Here is a 12,557-nt window from a genome sequence, read left to right on the forward strand (position 1 = left end):
CTGATTCTCTTTGTTAGAAAGTGGAAACTAACACACCATTGTAAAGCAATTATACTCCAATAAAGATGTTAAAAAAAAAAAAAGAAGAAGAAGAATCTGCCTGCCAATGCAGGGGACACGGGTTTGAGCCCTGGTCCGTGAAAGATCCCACATGCCGCGGAGCAACAAAGCCCGTGAGCCACAACTACTGAGCCCACGTGCCACAGCGTGCGACAACTACTGAAGCCCGCGTGCCTAGAGCCCGTGCTCCGCGACAAAAGAAGCCACCACAGTGAGGACCCCGTGCACCACAAGGAAGAGTAGCCCCTGCCAGCTGCAACTAGAGAAAGCTGGCAGACGGCAACGAAGACCCAACGCAGCCAAAAATAAACAAACAAACAAACAAATAAAAAGAGAGCAGGTGTCACAATCAAATAGGGTTGAATTCAGGTCAAAATCATTAAGCAAGTGAAAGAAACACATTTTGAACGATAAAGGGTCCATTTCTCAATGAAGATGTAACAGTTATGAAGAGACAACAAAGAAAATGGCATCAATAATCAAACAGCAAAGTCACAGGATAGCAGTAAATCAGTGATTTCACCACAAAGCAACATCCATATTTCTGCTCTGCCATCTCAGATAGTGGACATCTGGTGGATTGCCTAGTGGACCCCATACCCTTTCTTGGAGCAGCATCCTGCCCTCCGCTCCCAACTCCATCCACCTTATCACAAGTTCCTGGTAGCCATACATTCATGACAATTGTTTGATCTGGGGGTGAGCACCTGACCCAAATAGGTCAATCAGAGAAATTTTCTATGATTTTGGAATTGGGTGTAAAAGTTTCTTGTCTTAGTCTGAGCTGGTCTCTCCAACAAAGATGTTAAAAAAAAATTTGGGAAAGTATAACAAGGCCATATTTTTAATCATGTAACTTGGGGAGCAAAGAAAGCTAGTCCACAGAGAGAGGGGAGCAGAATGAAACAGATTTGAGAGAGAAGCAGCAATGAGACAGAGAGAATATTGCCGGGAGTCTGTGTAGCTTTTCTAGTCCCTAATTCTGGTTCCATCTTCTCGGGACCCGATTGCATTCCTTTCCCTGGGATAGGAATGCAGGAATTACTCCTGCATCTGCTTTACAAACTTCTCTGAGTATCCAACTAGCTTATGTTGATTTCTTTTAAGATACTTGAAACCAAAAGTTCTAGTATTATTCAGTTCTAATCCCACTGCCCTTCTTTCAGCCCTGCTGGGGAATGGCAGTTCATTCCATCCTGCCAGGCCACCATACTCCATTTCTAACTCTATGGTCATGCCTTCCCTTGTTCCCCTTATCTGTATCCTTAAGAAGTCTGTCCCTCTTTCCTCCATAAAGTTTTCTTAACTATTCCAAACCTCTTTGATTTCGCCCTCCTCTGTCCCAAATGTCCATGTAATATTTGTATATTAGGAGAAGAGTTGAAAAATGTTTGCCCAGCTATGCCAAATAACACTCAAAGCTTTTTCCATCTCAAGCATCTAACTTTCATACAAAATCTTTTAGTCTTCTAGCTTCTGCTGTGTGAAATTCCCATAGCCTTGCCCCATGGTTACAATCTCATGGAACTGTTCAAGACTAAGTGATTAGTATTTCATTACTTACAGCACAATTTGCAACAAAACAGTTTCTGCTCAAGGGAACTATTCAACATGAACTCCATGACATTTCCCTTGAAATTGGAAAACAGAAAATTATAAGGATAAAAGCTGAATAGTATATAGAATGTCCATTAATAAGATCACTGTATGAACAAATTGTGGTATATTTGTAAGTGGAATACTACACAGCAAGGAAAAAGAATAAACTACTGATAATATGCAATCACATGGATGAGTTTCAAAACCATTATATTGATTAAATGTATAGAAATATTGAATCACTATGTTGAGTATCAGGAACTAACATAATGTTGTAGGTCAATTATACTTCAAAAACAAACAAACTCAAAAAAAGAGATCAGATTTTTGTACCAGAGGTGTGGGGGTGTGGGGCAGGGGGAATTGGATGAAGGCAGTCAAACGGTACGAATTTCCAGTTATAAGAAAAATAAGTGCTAGGAATGTAATGTACAACATGAGAAATAATTTAATTAACACTGCTGTTTGTTATATATGAAAGTTAAGAGTGTAAATCCTAAGAATTCTCATCACAAGGAAAAAATTTTTTTCTTTCTTTAATTTTGAATCTATATGAGATGATGGATGTTCACTAAACTTATTGTGATAATAATTTCACGATGTACATCAAATCATTATGCTGAACACCTTAAACTTATACAGTGCTGTATGTCAATTACACTTCAATAAAACTGGAAGAAAAAATAAGACTTCTGGAGATAGACGTTGGTGGTGGTGATTGCAAAACAATGTGAACATACTTAATGCTGCTAATCTGTACACATTAAAATGGTTAAGATGGTAAATTTCATGCTATGTGTATTTCACCATGAATAAAAATAATGTTTAACTTTTTTTTTTTTTTTTTTTGGCAGTGCCACACGGCTTACAGGATCTTAGTTCCCTGACCAGGGATTGAACCCTGGTCCTTGGCAGGGGAAGCCGAGTTCTAACCACTGGACCGCCAGGGAATTCCCACTAAAAATAATGTTTTAAAAAATAAACACACACATGGGACTTCCCTGGCGGTCCAGTTGTTAAGACTCTGCACTTCAAATTCAGGGGGCATAGGTTCAGTCCCTCGTGGGGAACTAAGACCCCACGTGCTGCGCAATGCGGCCAAAAAAGAAAACACACACACACACAAAACAAACAAGAAAACCCCATTGTGTTGATTGAAAGAAGCCAGACATAATAGTACATAATGAGTACATACCATATCAGTCTGTGTATGTAAGTTTCAAGAACAGGCAAAACTAATCTATGGTGAAAGCAGTCAGAATGGGGGTAACTTCTGTGAGAGTTCTGAGTGGAAAGGAACATGAAAGACCTTTCTGGGGTTAAAGAAACCTTATGTATCTTGAAATGGGTAGTGGTTAAAGGGTTGTATACAAGAAGAAAAATTCATTGTCGTATGCATTTTCCTGTATGTTAAGAATTCCTTAATTTGTATAAAAAATAAATAAAATAAAATTCAAAAGAAAAAAATGATGCCCATAAAAAAAAAAGAATTCCTTAATTTAAAAATTAAAAAAAGATGCCAATGTTCAGCTACCAGAGTTGGCTTCAGCTCAAAACAAGCACACCTCGACTATCTCCAGCTGATAGTTAAACCACTTCTGTTTCAAGCCACACAGTGTCCCTCCACAGATCACTTTTCAGTTGCATGTGTCTACATCCAGATATTTTATGTATATATAAATAATAGGGGGGAGGCATGGTTAATCGGCCCTGGTGCTATTTTTCTCATTTCTTCAGAACGGTACCTTTCTGCCAGAAGCCAAACGTATTTCAATATATCAGTCTTTCCTTTCTTACGTTCTTGGTAAGATTATACTAACAAAACATATTTCCCCTTGTACAACTATGTTATATTAAAAAAAATCTACCTATGGATTTTCATAAAAGAAACATATGCTGTGCATTTTGTCACTTCAGAATAAAGTTTTCTAAAGGGAAAAAAAATACATTATTTCCCCCCTTTAGCACAATGTTTTCTCTTTTTGCACAAATAGTAGTATACTAAATATTGTTCTGCATGTTGTTTTTTTCACTTAAGTATAGATCTTAGTGATGAAACATGTTTTTGAAGATTGCTTCGAATTCCAGTGAATATATCGACTTATCATAAGAGAAATGTACACTAAAATCATTTAAATAAATATATCAGCTTGGCAAAGATCAAAAAAGCTAATAGGGACTTCCCTGGTGGTCCAGTGGTTAAGACTCCACGCTCCCAATGCAAGGGGCCTGGGTTTGCTCCCTGGTCAGGGAACTAGATCCCGCACGCGGCAACGAAGATCCCGCACGCTGCAACTAAGACCTGGCGCGGCCAAATAAATAAATATTTTAAAAAGGCAGATAACATAATATATTTTCAAGGATATTAGGAAATAGAGACCCTCATGCATTGGTGGTAGAATATAAATTGATACATTCTATGGAGGGTAATTTATCAAATTAGAAATGCACATATTCCTTCATTCAGCAACTGAGTCAGGTTAAGCATATTTCATTCACTTGATAGCCGTTTCTATTTCCTTTCCAGTGAACTATCTGTTCATGTCTTTCCCCATTTTTCTATTAGGTTATTACTGTTGTGTCTCCTTGATCTTTATAGATTAGGGAAATTCACTCTTTGTGAAAGGTGTTGCAATTTTATTCCAGTTTGTCATCTGCCTTTTGACTGATGCTGTTTTTCTTTCATGAAAGTTATTTTATTTTATTATTTTTCAAAATTTTATTTATTTATTTATGTATTTATTGGCTGTGTTGGGTCTTTGTTGCTGTGTGTGGGCTTTCTCTAGCTGAGGCAAGTGGGGCCTATTTTTCCTTGCGGTGCGCAGACTTCTCTTGGCAGTGGCTTTTCTTGTTGCAGAGCATGGGCTCTAGGCTCTTGGGCTTCAGTAGTTGTGGCACATGAGCTCAGTAGTTGTGGCTCGCTGGCTCTAGAGCACAGGCTCAGTAGTTGTGGTGCAGGGGCTTAGTTGCTCCACGGCATGTGGGATCTTCCCGGACCAGGGCTCGAACCCGTGTCCCCTGCATTTGCAGGCAGATTCTTAACCACTGCACCACCAGGGAAGCCCCATGAAATTTATTTTAAATAGTTGCAATTATCAATCATACTTGGAAAGGCCTTTCCTAGTGTGAGTTTTAAAAAAAAATCTCACCTGATTTCTTCTAAAGTTTTTATGATTTCTTTTTTTTTAAGTGAAGAAACTACAATTATTTTTATTGAAAAATGTGAAAGTGAAATATTATATTTATTGCATTATTTTTCTTAACATCTTTTGGAGTATAATTGCTTTACAATGGTGTGTTAGTTTCTGCTTTTAACAAAGTGAATCAGCTATATGTATACATATATCACCATATACCCTCCCTCTTGCTTCTCCCTCCCACCCTCCCTATCCCACTCCTCTACGGGGACACAAAGCACTGAGCTGATCTCCCTGTGCTATGCAGCTTCTTCCCACTAGCTATCTATTTCACATTTGGTAGTGTATATATGTCAGTGCTACTCTCTCACTTCGTCCCAGCTTACCCTTCCCCCTCCCCGTGTCCTCAAGTCCATTCTCTATGTCTGTGTCTTTATTCCTGTCCTGCCCCTAGGTTCATGAGAACCTTTTTTTTTTTTTTTTAAGATTCCATATATGTGTGTTAGCATATGGTATTTGTTTTTCTCTTTCTGACTTACTTCACTCTGTATGACAGACTCTAGGTCCATCCACCTCACTACAAATAGTTCAATTTCGTTTCTATTTACGGCTGAGGAATATTCCATTGTATATATGTGCCACATCTTCTTTATCCATTCAACTGTCAGTGAACACTTAGGTTGCTTCCGTGTCCTGGCTATTGTAAATAGAGCTGCAATGAACATTGTGGTACATGTCTCTTCTTCAATTATCGTTTTCTCAGGGTATATGCCCAGTAGTGGGATTGCTGGGTTGTATGGTAGTTCTACTTTTAGTTTTTTAAGGAACCTCCATACTGTTCTCCATAGTGGCCATATCACTTTACATTCCCACAAACAGTGCAAGAGGGTTCCCTTTTCTCCACACCCTCTCCAGCATTTACTGCTTGTAGATTTATTGATGATGGCCATTCTGACCGGTGTGAGGTGATACCTCATTGTAGTTTTGATTTGCATTTCTCTAATGATTAATGATGTTGAGCATTCTTTCATGTGTTTGTTGGCAATCTATGTCTTCTTTGGAGAAATGTCTGTTTAGGTCTTCTGCCCGTTTTTGGATTGGGTTGTTTGTCTTCTGGATATTGAGCTTCATGAGCTGCTTGTATATCTTGGAGATTAATCCTTTGTCAGTTGCTTCATTTGCAAATATTTTCTCCCATTCTGAGGGTTGTCTTTTGGTCTTGTTTATGGTTTCCTTTGCTGTGCAAAAGCTCTGCCTATGTTTTCCTCTAAGAGTTTGATAGTGTCTGGCCTTACATTTAGGTCTTTAATCCACTTTTTTTTGTTGTATACAGTGTTAGGGAGTGTTCTAATTTCATTCTTTTACATGTAACTGTCCAGTTTTCCCAGCACCACTTATTGAAGAGGCTGTCTTTTCTCCATTGTATATTTTTGCCTCCTTTATCAAAGATGACCATATGTGTGTGGGTTTATCTCTGGGCTTTTTATCCTGTTCCACTGATTTTTATTTCTGTTTTTGTGCCAGTACCAACCATACTGTCTTGATTGTGTTTTCATTGTCATTTGTTTCTAGATATTTTTGATTTCCTCTTTGATTTCTTCAGTAATCTCTTGGTTATTTAGTAGCGTATCGTTTAGCCTCCATGTGCTTGTATTTTTTAGTTTTATTTTCCTGTAATTGATATCTAGTCTCATAGTGCTGTGGTCAGAAAAGATACTTGATACAATTTCAATTTTCTTAAATTTACCAAGGCTTGATTTGTGACCCAAGATATGATCTATCCTGGAGAATGTTCCATGAGCACTTGAGAAGAAAGTGTATTCTGTTGTTTTGGGATTAAACGTCTTATAAATATCAATTAAGTCCATCTTGTTTAATGTGTCATTTAAAGCTTGTGCTTCCTTATATATTTTCATTTTGGATGATCATTGGTGAAAGTGAGGTGTTAACGTCCCCTACTGTGATTGTGTTACTGTTGATTTCCCCTTTTATGGCTGTTAGCATTTGCCTTATGTATTGAGGTGCTCCTATGTTGGATGCATAAATATTTACAATTGTTATATCTTCATCTTGCACTGATCCCTTTATCATTATGTAGTGTCCTTCTTCATCTCTTGTAATAATCTTTATTTTAAAGTCTATTTTGTCTGATATGAGAATTGCTACTCCTGCTTTCTTCTGATTTCCATTTGCATGGAACATCTTTTTCCATCCCCTCATTTTCAGTCTGTATGTGTCCCTAGGTCTGAAGTGGGTCTCTTGTAGACAGCATATACATGGTTCTTGTTTCTATACCCATTCAACCAGTCTATGTCTTTTGATTGGAGCATTTAATTCATTTACTTTTAAAGTAATTATTGACATGTATGTTCCTTTTTCTTCTATTGTGTTTGTTGCCTAGAGAAGTTCCTTTAGCATTTGTTGTAAAGCTCGTTTGGTGGTGCTGAATTCTCTTAATTTGTGCTGTCTGTAAAGGTTTTAATTTCTCCATGGAATCTGAGTGAGATCCTTGCTGGGTAGAGTAATCTTGGTTGTAGGTTTTTCCCTCTCATCACTTTAAATATGTCCAGCCACTCCCTTCTGGCTTGCAGAGTTTCTGCTGAAAGATCAGCTGTTAACCTTATGGGGATCCCCTTGTATGTTATTTGTTGCTTTTCCCTTGCTGCTTTTAATATTTTTTCTTTGTATTTAATTTTTGATAGTTTGATTAATATGTGTCGTGGCATGTTTCTCCTTGGATTTATCCTGTATGGGGCTCTCTGTGCTTCCTGGACTTGATTGACTATTTCCTTTCCCATGTTAGGGAAGGGAAGTTTTCAACTATAATCTCTTCAAATATTTTCTCAGACCCTTTCTTTTTCTCTTCTTCTCCTGGGACCCCTAAATTCGAATGTTTGTGTGCTTAATGTTGTCCCAGAGGTCTCTGAGACTGTCCTCAATTCTTTCCATGCTTTTTTCTTTATTCTGCTCTGCGATAGTTATTTCCACTATTTTATCTTCCAGGTCACTTATCCATGCTTCTGCCTCAGTTATTCCGCTATTGATTCCTTCTAGAGAATTTTTAATTTCAGTTGTTGTGTTGTTCATCATTGTTTGTTTGCACTTTAATTCTTCTATGTCCTCGTTAAACGTTTCTTGTATTTCCTCCATTCTATTTCCAAGATTTTGGATCATCTTCACTATCATTACTCTGAATTCTTTTTCAGGTAGACTATTTCCTCTTCATTTGTTTGGTCTGGTGGGTTTTTACTTTGCTCCTTCATCTGCTGCATATTTCTCTGTCTTCTCATTTTGTTTAACTTACTGTGTTTGGGGTCTCTTTTTTGCAGGCTGCAGGTTCATAGTTCCCATTGTTTTTGGTGTCTGCCTCCAGTGCATGAGGCTGGTTCACTGGCTTGTGTAGGCTTCCTGGTGGAGGGGACTGGTGCCTGTGTTCTGGTGGGTGGGGCTGGATCTTGTCTTTCTGGTGGGCAGGGCTGCATCCGGTGGTGTGTTTTGGGGTGTCTGAGAACTTAGTATGATTTTAGGCATTCTCTCTGCTAATGGGTGGGGTTGTGTTCCTGTCTTGCTAGTTGATTGGCATGGGGCATCTAGCACTGGAGATTGCTGGCCGTTGGGTGGAGCTGGGTCTTAGCATTGAGATGGAGGTCTCTGGGAGAGCTCTCGCTGATTGACATTACATGGGGCCAGAAGGACTCTGGTGATCCAGAGTCCTGAACTTGGCTCTGCCACCTCAGAGGCTGAGGTCTGACACCCAGCCAGAGCACCACGACCCTGTCAGCCACAGAGCAGTGAGTGTGGCAGTCTCCATTATGAAGTCAGATTATGAGGGTCTACAATAGCCATTCAGCTAGAACAGGCTGACTTGGTAGCAATTTGTCTACGAGGTTGTCTCCAGCAGCCGGTGGCTAAAAGAGTAGGTCTCCGCATGTGCTGCCAGAATGTTAAACGTTTGTATAGCAGTGTTCACTGGGTTCAGTCATGGATTTGGTACAGATCGTCTCAAGAACACCTTACCCTTGTAAGGCTGTGTGCTTGAATCAGCTCCTAAGCCTGAGGGTCTACAAGCTGCAGGAAGACGAGACCACCCGGGGCAGCCTGCAAGCCATGATTCTTGCCACGAACCCTGCTGCTGCCATCGTGGAATCCAGCTTCCCCCGCTGTTGCTGGAAGAAGGCAGGAATGGCTGCCCCAAGATGGCAGACATGTTGGCACCATGCCTGATTTCACTTTTTACATTTAAAACTTTGATTCATTAGATATTTATCCTTCTGTAAGGTGTGAAATACAATTTTATTCTTGTCTCAGATTTGTGTCCTACATCTTTCCCCATCTTGCTCACTGTGCTCCAGCCACTCTGACCTTTTGGCCAATTCACCAAGTTCACTCCCTACACAGTCTTTTTGCAGTTGCTTTTCTTTTTTTGTGATATTCTGCCTTTGGATCTTCCCAAGACATTCTAGTCTTAAACGTGTCTTCCTCAGAGAGGAATAACATAAAAAGTACTACCATGACATTGAACTGTCTTGAAATCTACCTATTTATGTTAATTCTGTTTGTCTCTGCTATTGTCAATTATGTTTTTCCTATTGCTTAATTCCACAAGGCAGCCATTTTAAGCTTATTGGTAAATTCATTTTGGGTAAAATGGGAGACAGGGATTTGGGGACAATCCTGCTGCTCTGCCTCTAGGATAGAACATTAATGGAAAGGCATTAAAGGATCAGATTGATTTGCCCTTTTTCTATAAATACACTTCTCCATAGGTGCAAGATTACCACACCCTGGATTGAACATTAATCTTCAACATGAGATTTGAGAGTTTGTGAAATTATCAGAATTGAAGATGTTTTAGATACTAATTATTCATAAAAAGGTATGAGTAGCTTGAACTCACAGGATATTTTATATATAACAAAAACTGAATGACTGATCTTACAGCATTACAGTTAGATAGCATGAATATCTTACACATTTTAGGTAATCTAATATTTTAGACAAAGATATTCTGACTTTGCATTGAACAAGAATTGACTTTGACCTATTCCCAGCCTCTTCGAAGGCCCTCACTCCTCCAAAAAAGTATTTAGGATTTTTGTATGAGCAATTGAGAACTGCGAGGGAACATCATACCATCGATTCCAACACCATCTTTATACAAATAGGGAAAGTAATAGGAGGGCAAAAAACCGGAACCCATTCAGAATTCATCTATGACATCATACTGACTCAAAGAGTCATCAGTAGGTGTTAACATTGTTAATCCGGTTAATTGAATTAACAGAAGGTGTGGAAGGCGAGCCCTTAGATTTGTTTTCCATTAAATGGATTAAAATGGATGGTAATCCTCATTCTTTTAAAGGTGAATTTCAATTAGTTTATTACAGGTGTGACTATGAGGCCTTCCCAATTAAGGCTCCTCTCCTACCGGAAATGGGTCATTTAGCATTCCACTTTCAAGAGAGTACGTCCCATAAAATACCATCAAACTCTGTTGAGAAGAGTCTTTTTTTAAAAATTAATTTAAACAGTTTAGACTTTATGAACGAGCCCATGTTCATTTGCGTGTTCAATTTCCCAACTGCAAAACGTTACTGAGCATTTTACGACCGTGTCACACAATCCTCCCTGCAGCTGGGCGAGAAAAACAGGAGTCGGTTTAGGAACGGGAGGCCTGTGGGAGTCAACGTCGCGCTTTGCGCAGGGAAGCCGCAGGGCGAGTTCGGCTGGAGTTAGCCATTTCCTTTCTTCCCCCGATACTTCGGGCTGCGGGGGTGCTGGCCGGGCATACACCGAGGCTGGTCCCTGCGTCCCTCTACCCTTTCCCCGCATCCGCCTTGACTAACCAGCTGACAACCCCAACTCTCTGAAAGCGAGAGCGGGAGGCGACCGGCGCCATAGCCAGATCCGTCCCAGGCACATCTCCGACGCTCGCCTTTGGGCGAGCCCCAAACGCGCCTCTGGTTTCCAGGTGCGAATAGGAAGCTTCTCCGGAAACCCCAGACCCCTCCCCTTTAGGAAGGGCGCAGACGGCGTCTCTGTTTCCAAGGAAACCGGTCTTGCCATGACGTCACTTCCGCTGACCTGTCTGGACTCCAGGCTGTTGGGAGGAAAAGAGGAAAACTGAGCCACAGCCACGACGGTGGATGTGAGCGTCTCCTGTCTGCGCATGCGCCCGCTCAGCGGCCTGCTTCTATTTATGTGGGGGATCCAACATGGCGGCCGCAACGATCCTGGCGATGGCGGTGGAGCCCATCAGAACATAGTGGCGGGGAAGGGGGGACAGTCCGCACTCACGGTGGCGTCGGCGGCGACGGCTGAGGGTGGTGGAGGGAAGAAAAGCGACGGAGAGCAAAAGGAAGGGCAGGCAGGCAAACAACTCGGCGTAGAACCGAGCGCCGGCTCGAGCGAAGGCAGAGGGCCAGAACAGTGGGGATGGCGGAGCCACGCAGAGTAGCGTTTATTAGCCTGTCACCGGTGAGGCGGCGCGAGGCCGAGTTCCCGGGGGCCGAACGCGAGCCCGACTACCCTCGCGAGCCCCCCCGACTGGAGCCGCAGCCGTACCGCGAGCCGGCCCGGGCGGAGCAGTCGGCCCCGCGGGAGGTTGCCCCCCGGTCGGACGCGCAGCCCCCGCCGCGGGAGAAGCCGCTCCCCCAGCGCGAGGTCAGCCGCGCCGAGCCGCCCATGTCGCTGCAGCGCGAGCCCCCTAGGCCCGAGCCGCCGCCGCCGCCGCCGCCGCTCCCGCAGTTGCACTTGCAGCCGCCTCCGCCGCGGGAGTCGGCTTCCCGGGCCGAGCCGCAGCAGAGGCCGTCGAAGGAGACAGTGCGCCTGGAGCTGGTGCTCAAGGATCCCACCGACGAGAGCTGCGTGGAGTTCAGCTACCCGGAGCTGTTGCTGTGCGGAGAACAACGGGTACAGAAGATCCCTCCCTCATCCCCTAGACCCCGGGAGCCTCAGGACCCGTCCGCCTCCCCCAGTGGTTTGCCCCTTCCGAAGCCCACCTTGCGTGTCTCGGGTTGCCCCAGAGGGTGGCTGGAGGGGGCAGGGGCCGAGCGGGTGGACGGGCGGTTGGTGCTGCTTTCCTCTGGTCCCCAGTGTTGGCCGAGGCTCCCACCCGGCTCCACTAACCCCCCCCTCGCCACCGCCATCGTACGCCCGCTCCAAACGCTGTTCCAAACCGGCTTCCCTCTGCACCTTTCGAAACCTCAGGTTTCCTCTCGGCTTCCCACAAAAAATCTGGGGGCCCTGCACGTTGCGTTGTTGGGTTTTGCTTGCGGAGCTCCAGTTGGGGGACACGCCCCCCAGTCTGAAGCAGAGAGATTGTGTAACCTCTCCAGTATCATCCTTACCTTCATCGCTGTTGTGCTGGGTGCTGAGATGTGCTTCTGAGCGTGGGGTATTTATCTTAATTGAAAGGGGATTTAAAAGTAATCTAAACATTTTCAGAGTAAGGATTCCACTTTAGGATTGGAGGTTACGGGGGTTAGTTATCTGGTTCCTTATTTTTCTCTCTCGTGTTGATATTGGTAAACCTTTTTAGCTTTGTTTTCTCTAGTGTTCATACAATAATTGAATGGGAGGGTGTCTCGTATTTGGTGCCTACCATCATATCCTTGTTTGAGTACATATCATTAGTTTATTGGTCCTACTTGGAGGATATTGCACTTGGCCATTGTAATTTTTGAAGAGTGATGAAAAAAAACTTAGCTTTGAATTTCTAAAAACTTTATTGAAAATATATAGGTATGCCTTTGGTGGAAC

The 12,557-nt window shown here is 42.5% G+C and overlaps 1 protein-coding gene across 4 annotated transcripts in view; it reads left to right on the forward strand.

Annotated features, from left to right (window-relative positions):
* The first annotated feature begins 10,923 nt into the window (after nucleotides 1-10,923).
* UBN2 (ubinuclein 2) overlaps nucleotides 10,924-12,557 on the forward strand; it is a 72,772-nt gene continuing 71,138 nt past the window's right edge. For 2 of the 4 annotated variants that reach the window (XM_079931479.1, XM_079931480.1), the window contains exon 1: nucleotides 10,926-11,708. In XM_079931479.1, coding sequence (XP_079787605.1) covers nucleotides 11,232-11,708 — 477 coding nt within the window. In that variant the 5' untranslated portion in view covers nucleotides 10,926-11,231. Of the gene's footprint in view, nucleotides 11,709-12,557 lie in introns of all 4 variants that reach the window. The other 2 variants (XM_079931478.1, XM_079931481.1) reach the window with 2 other exon arrangements.

This window comes from Stenella coeruleoalba (genome assembly GCF_951394435.1).
Source record: "Stenella coeruleoalba genome assembly, chromosome: 9".
In the NCBI taxonomy this organism is placed as follows: domain Eukaryota; kingdom Metazoa; phylum Chordata; class Mammalia; order Artiodactyla; family Delphinidae; genus Stenella; species Stenella coeruleoalba.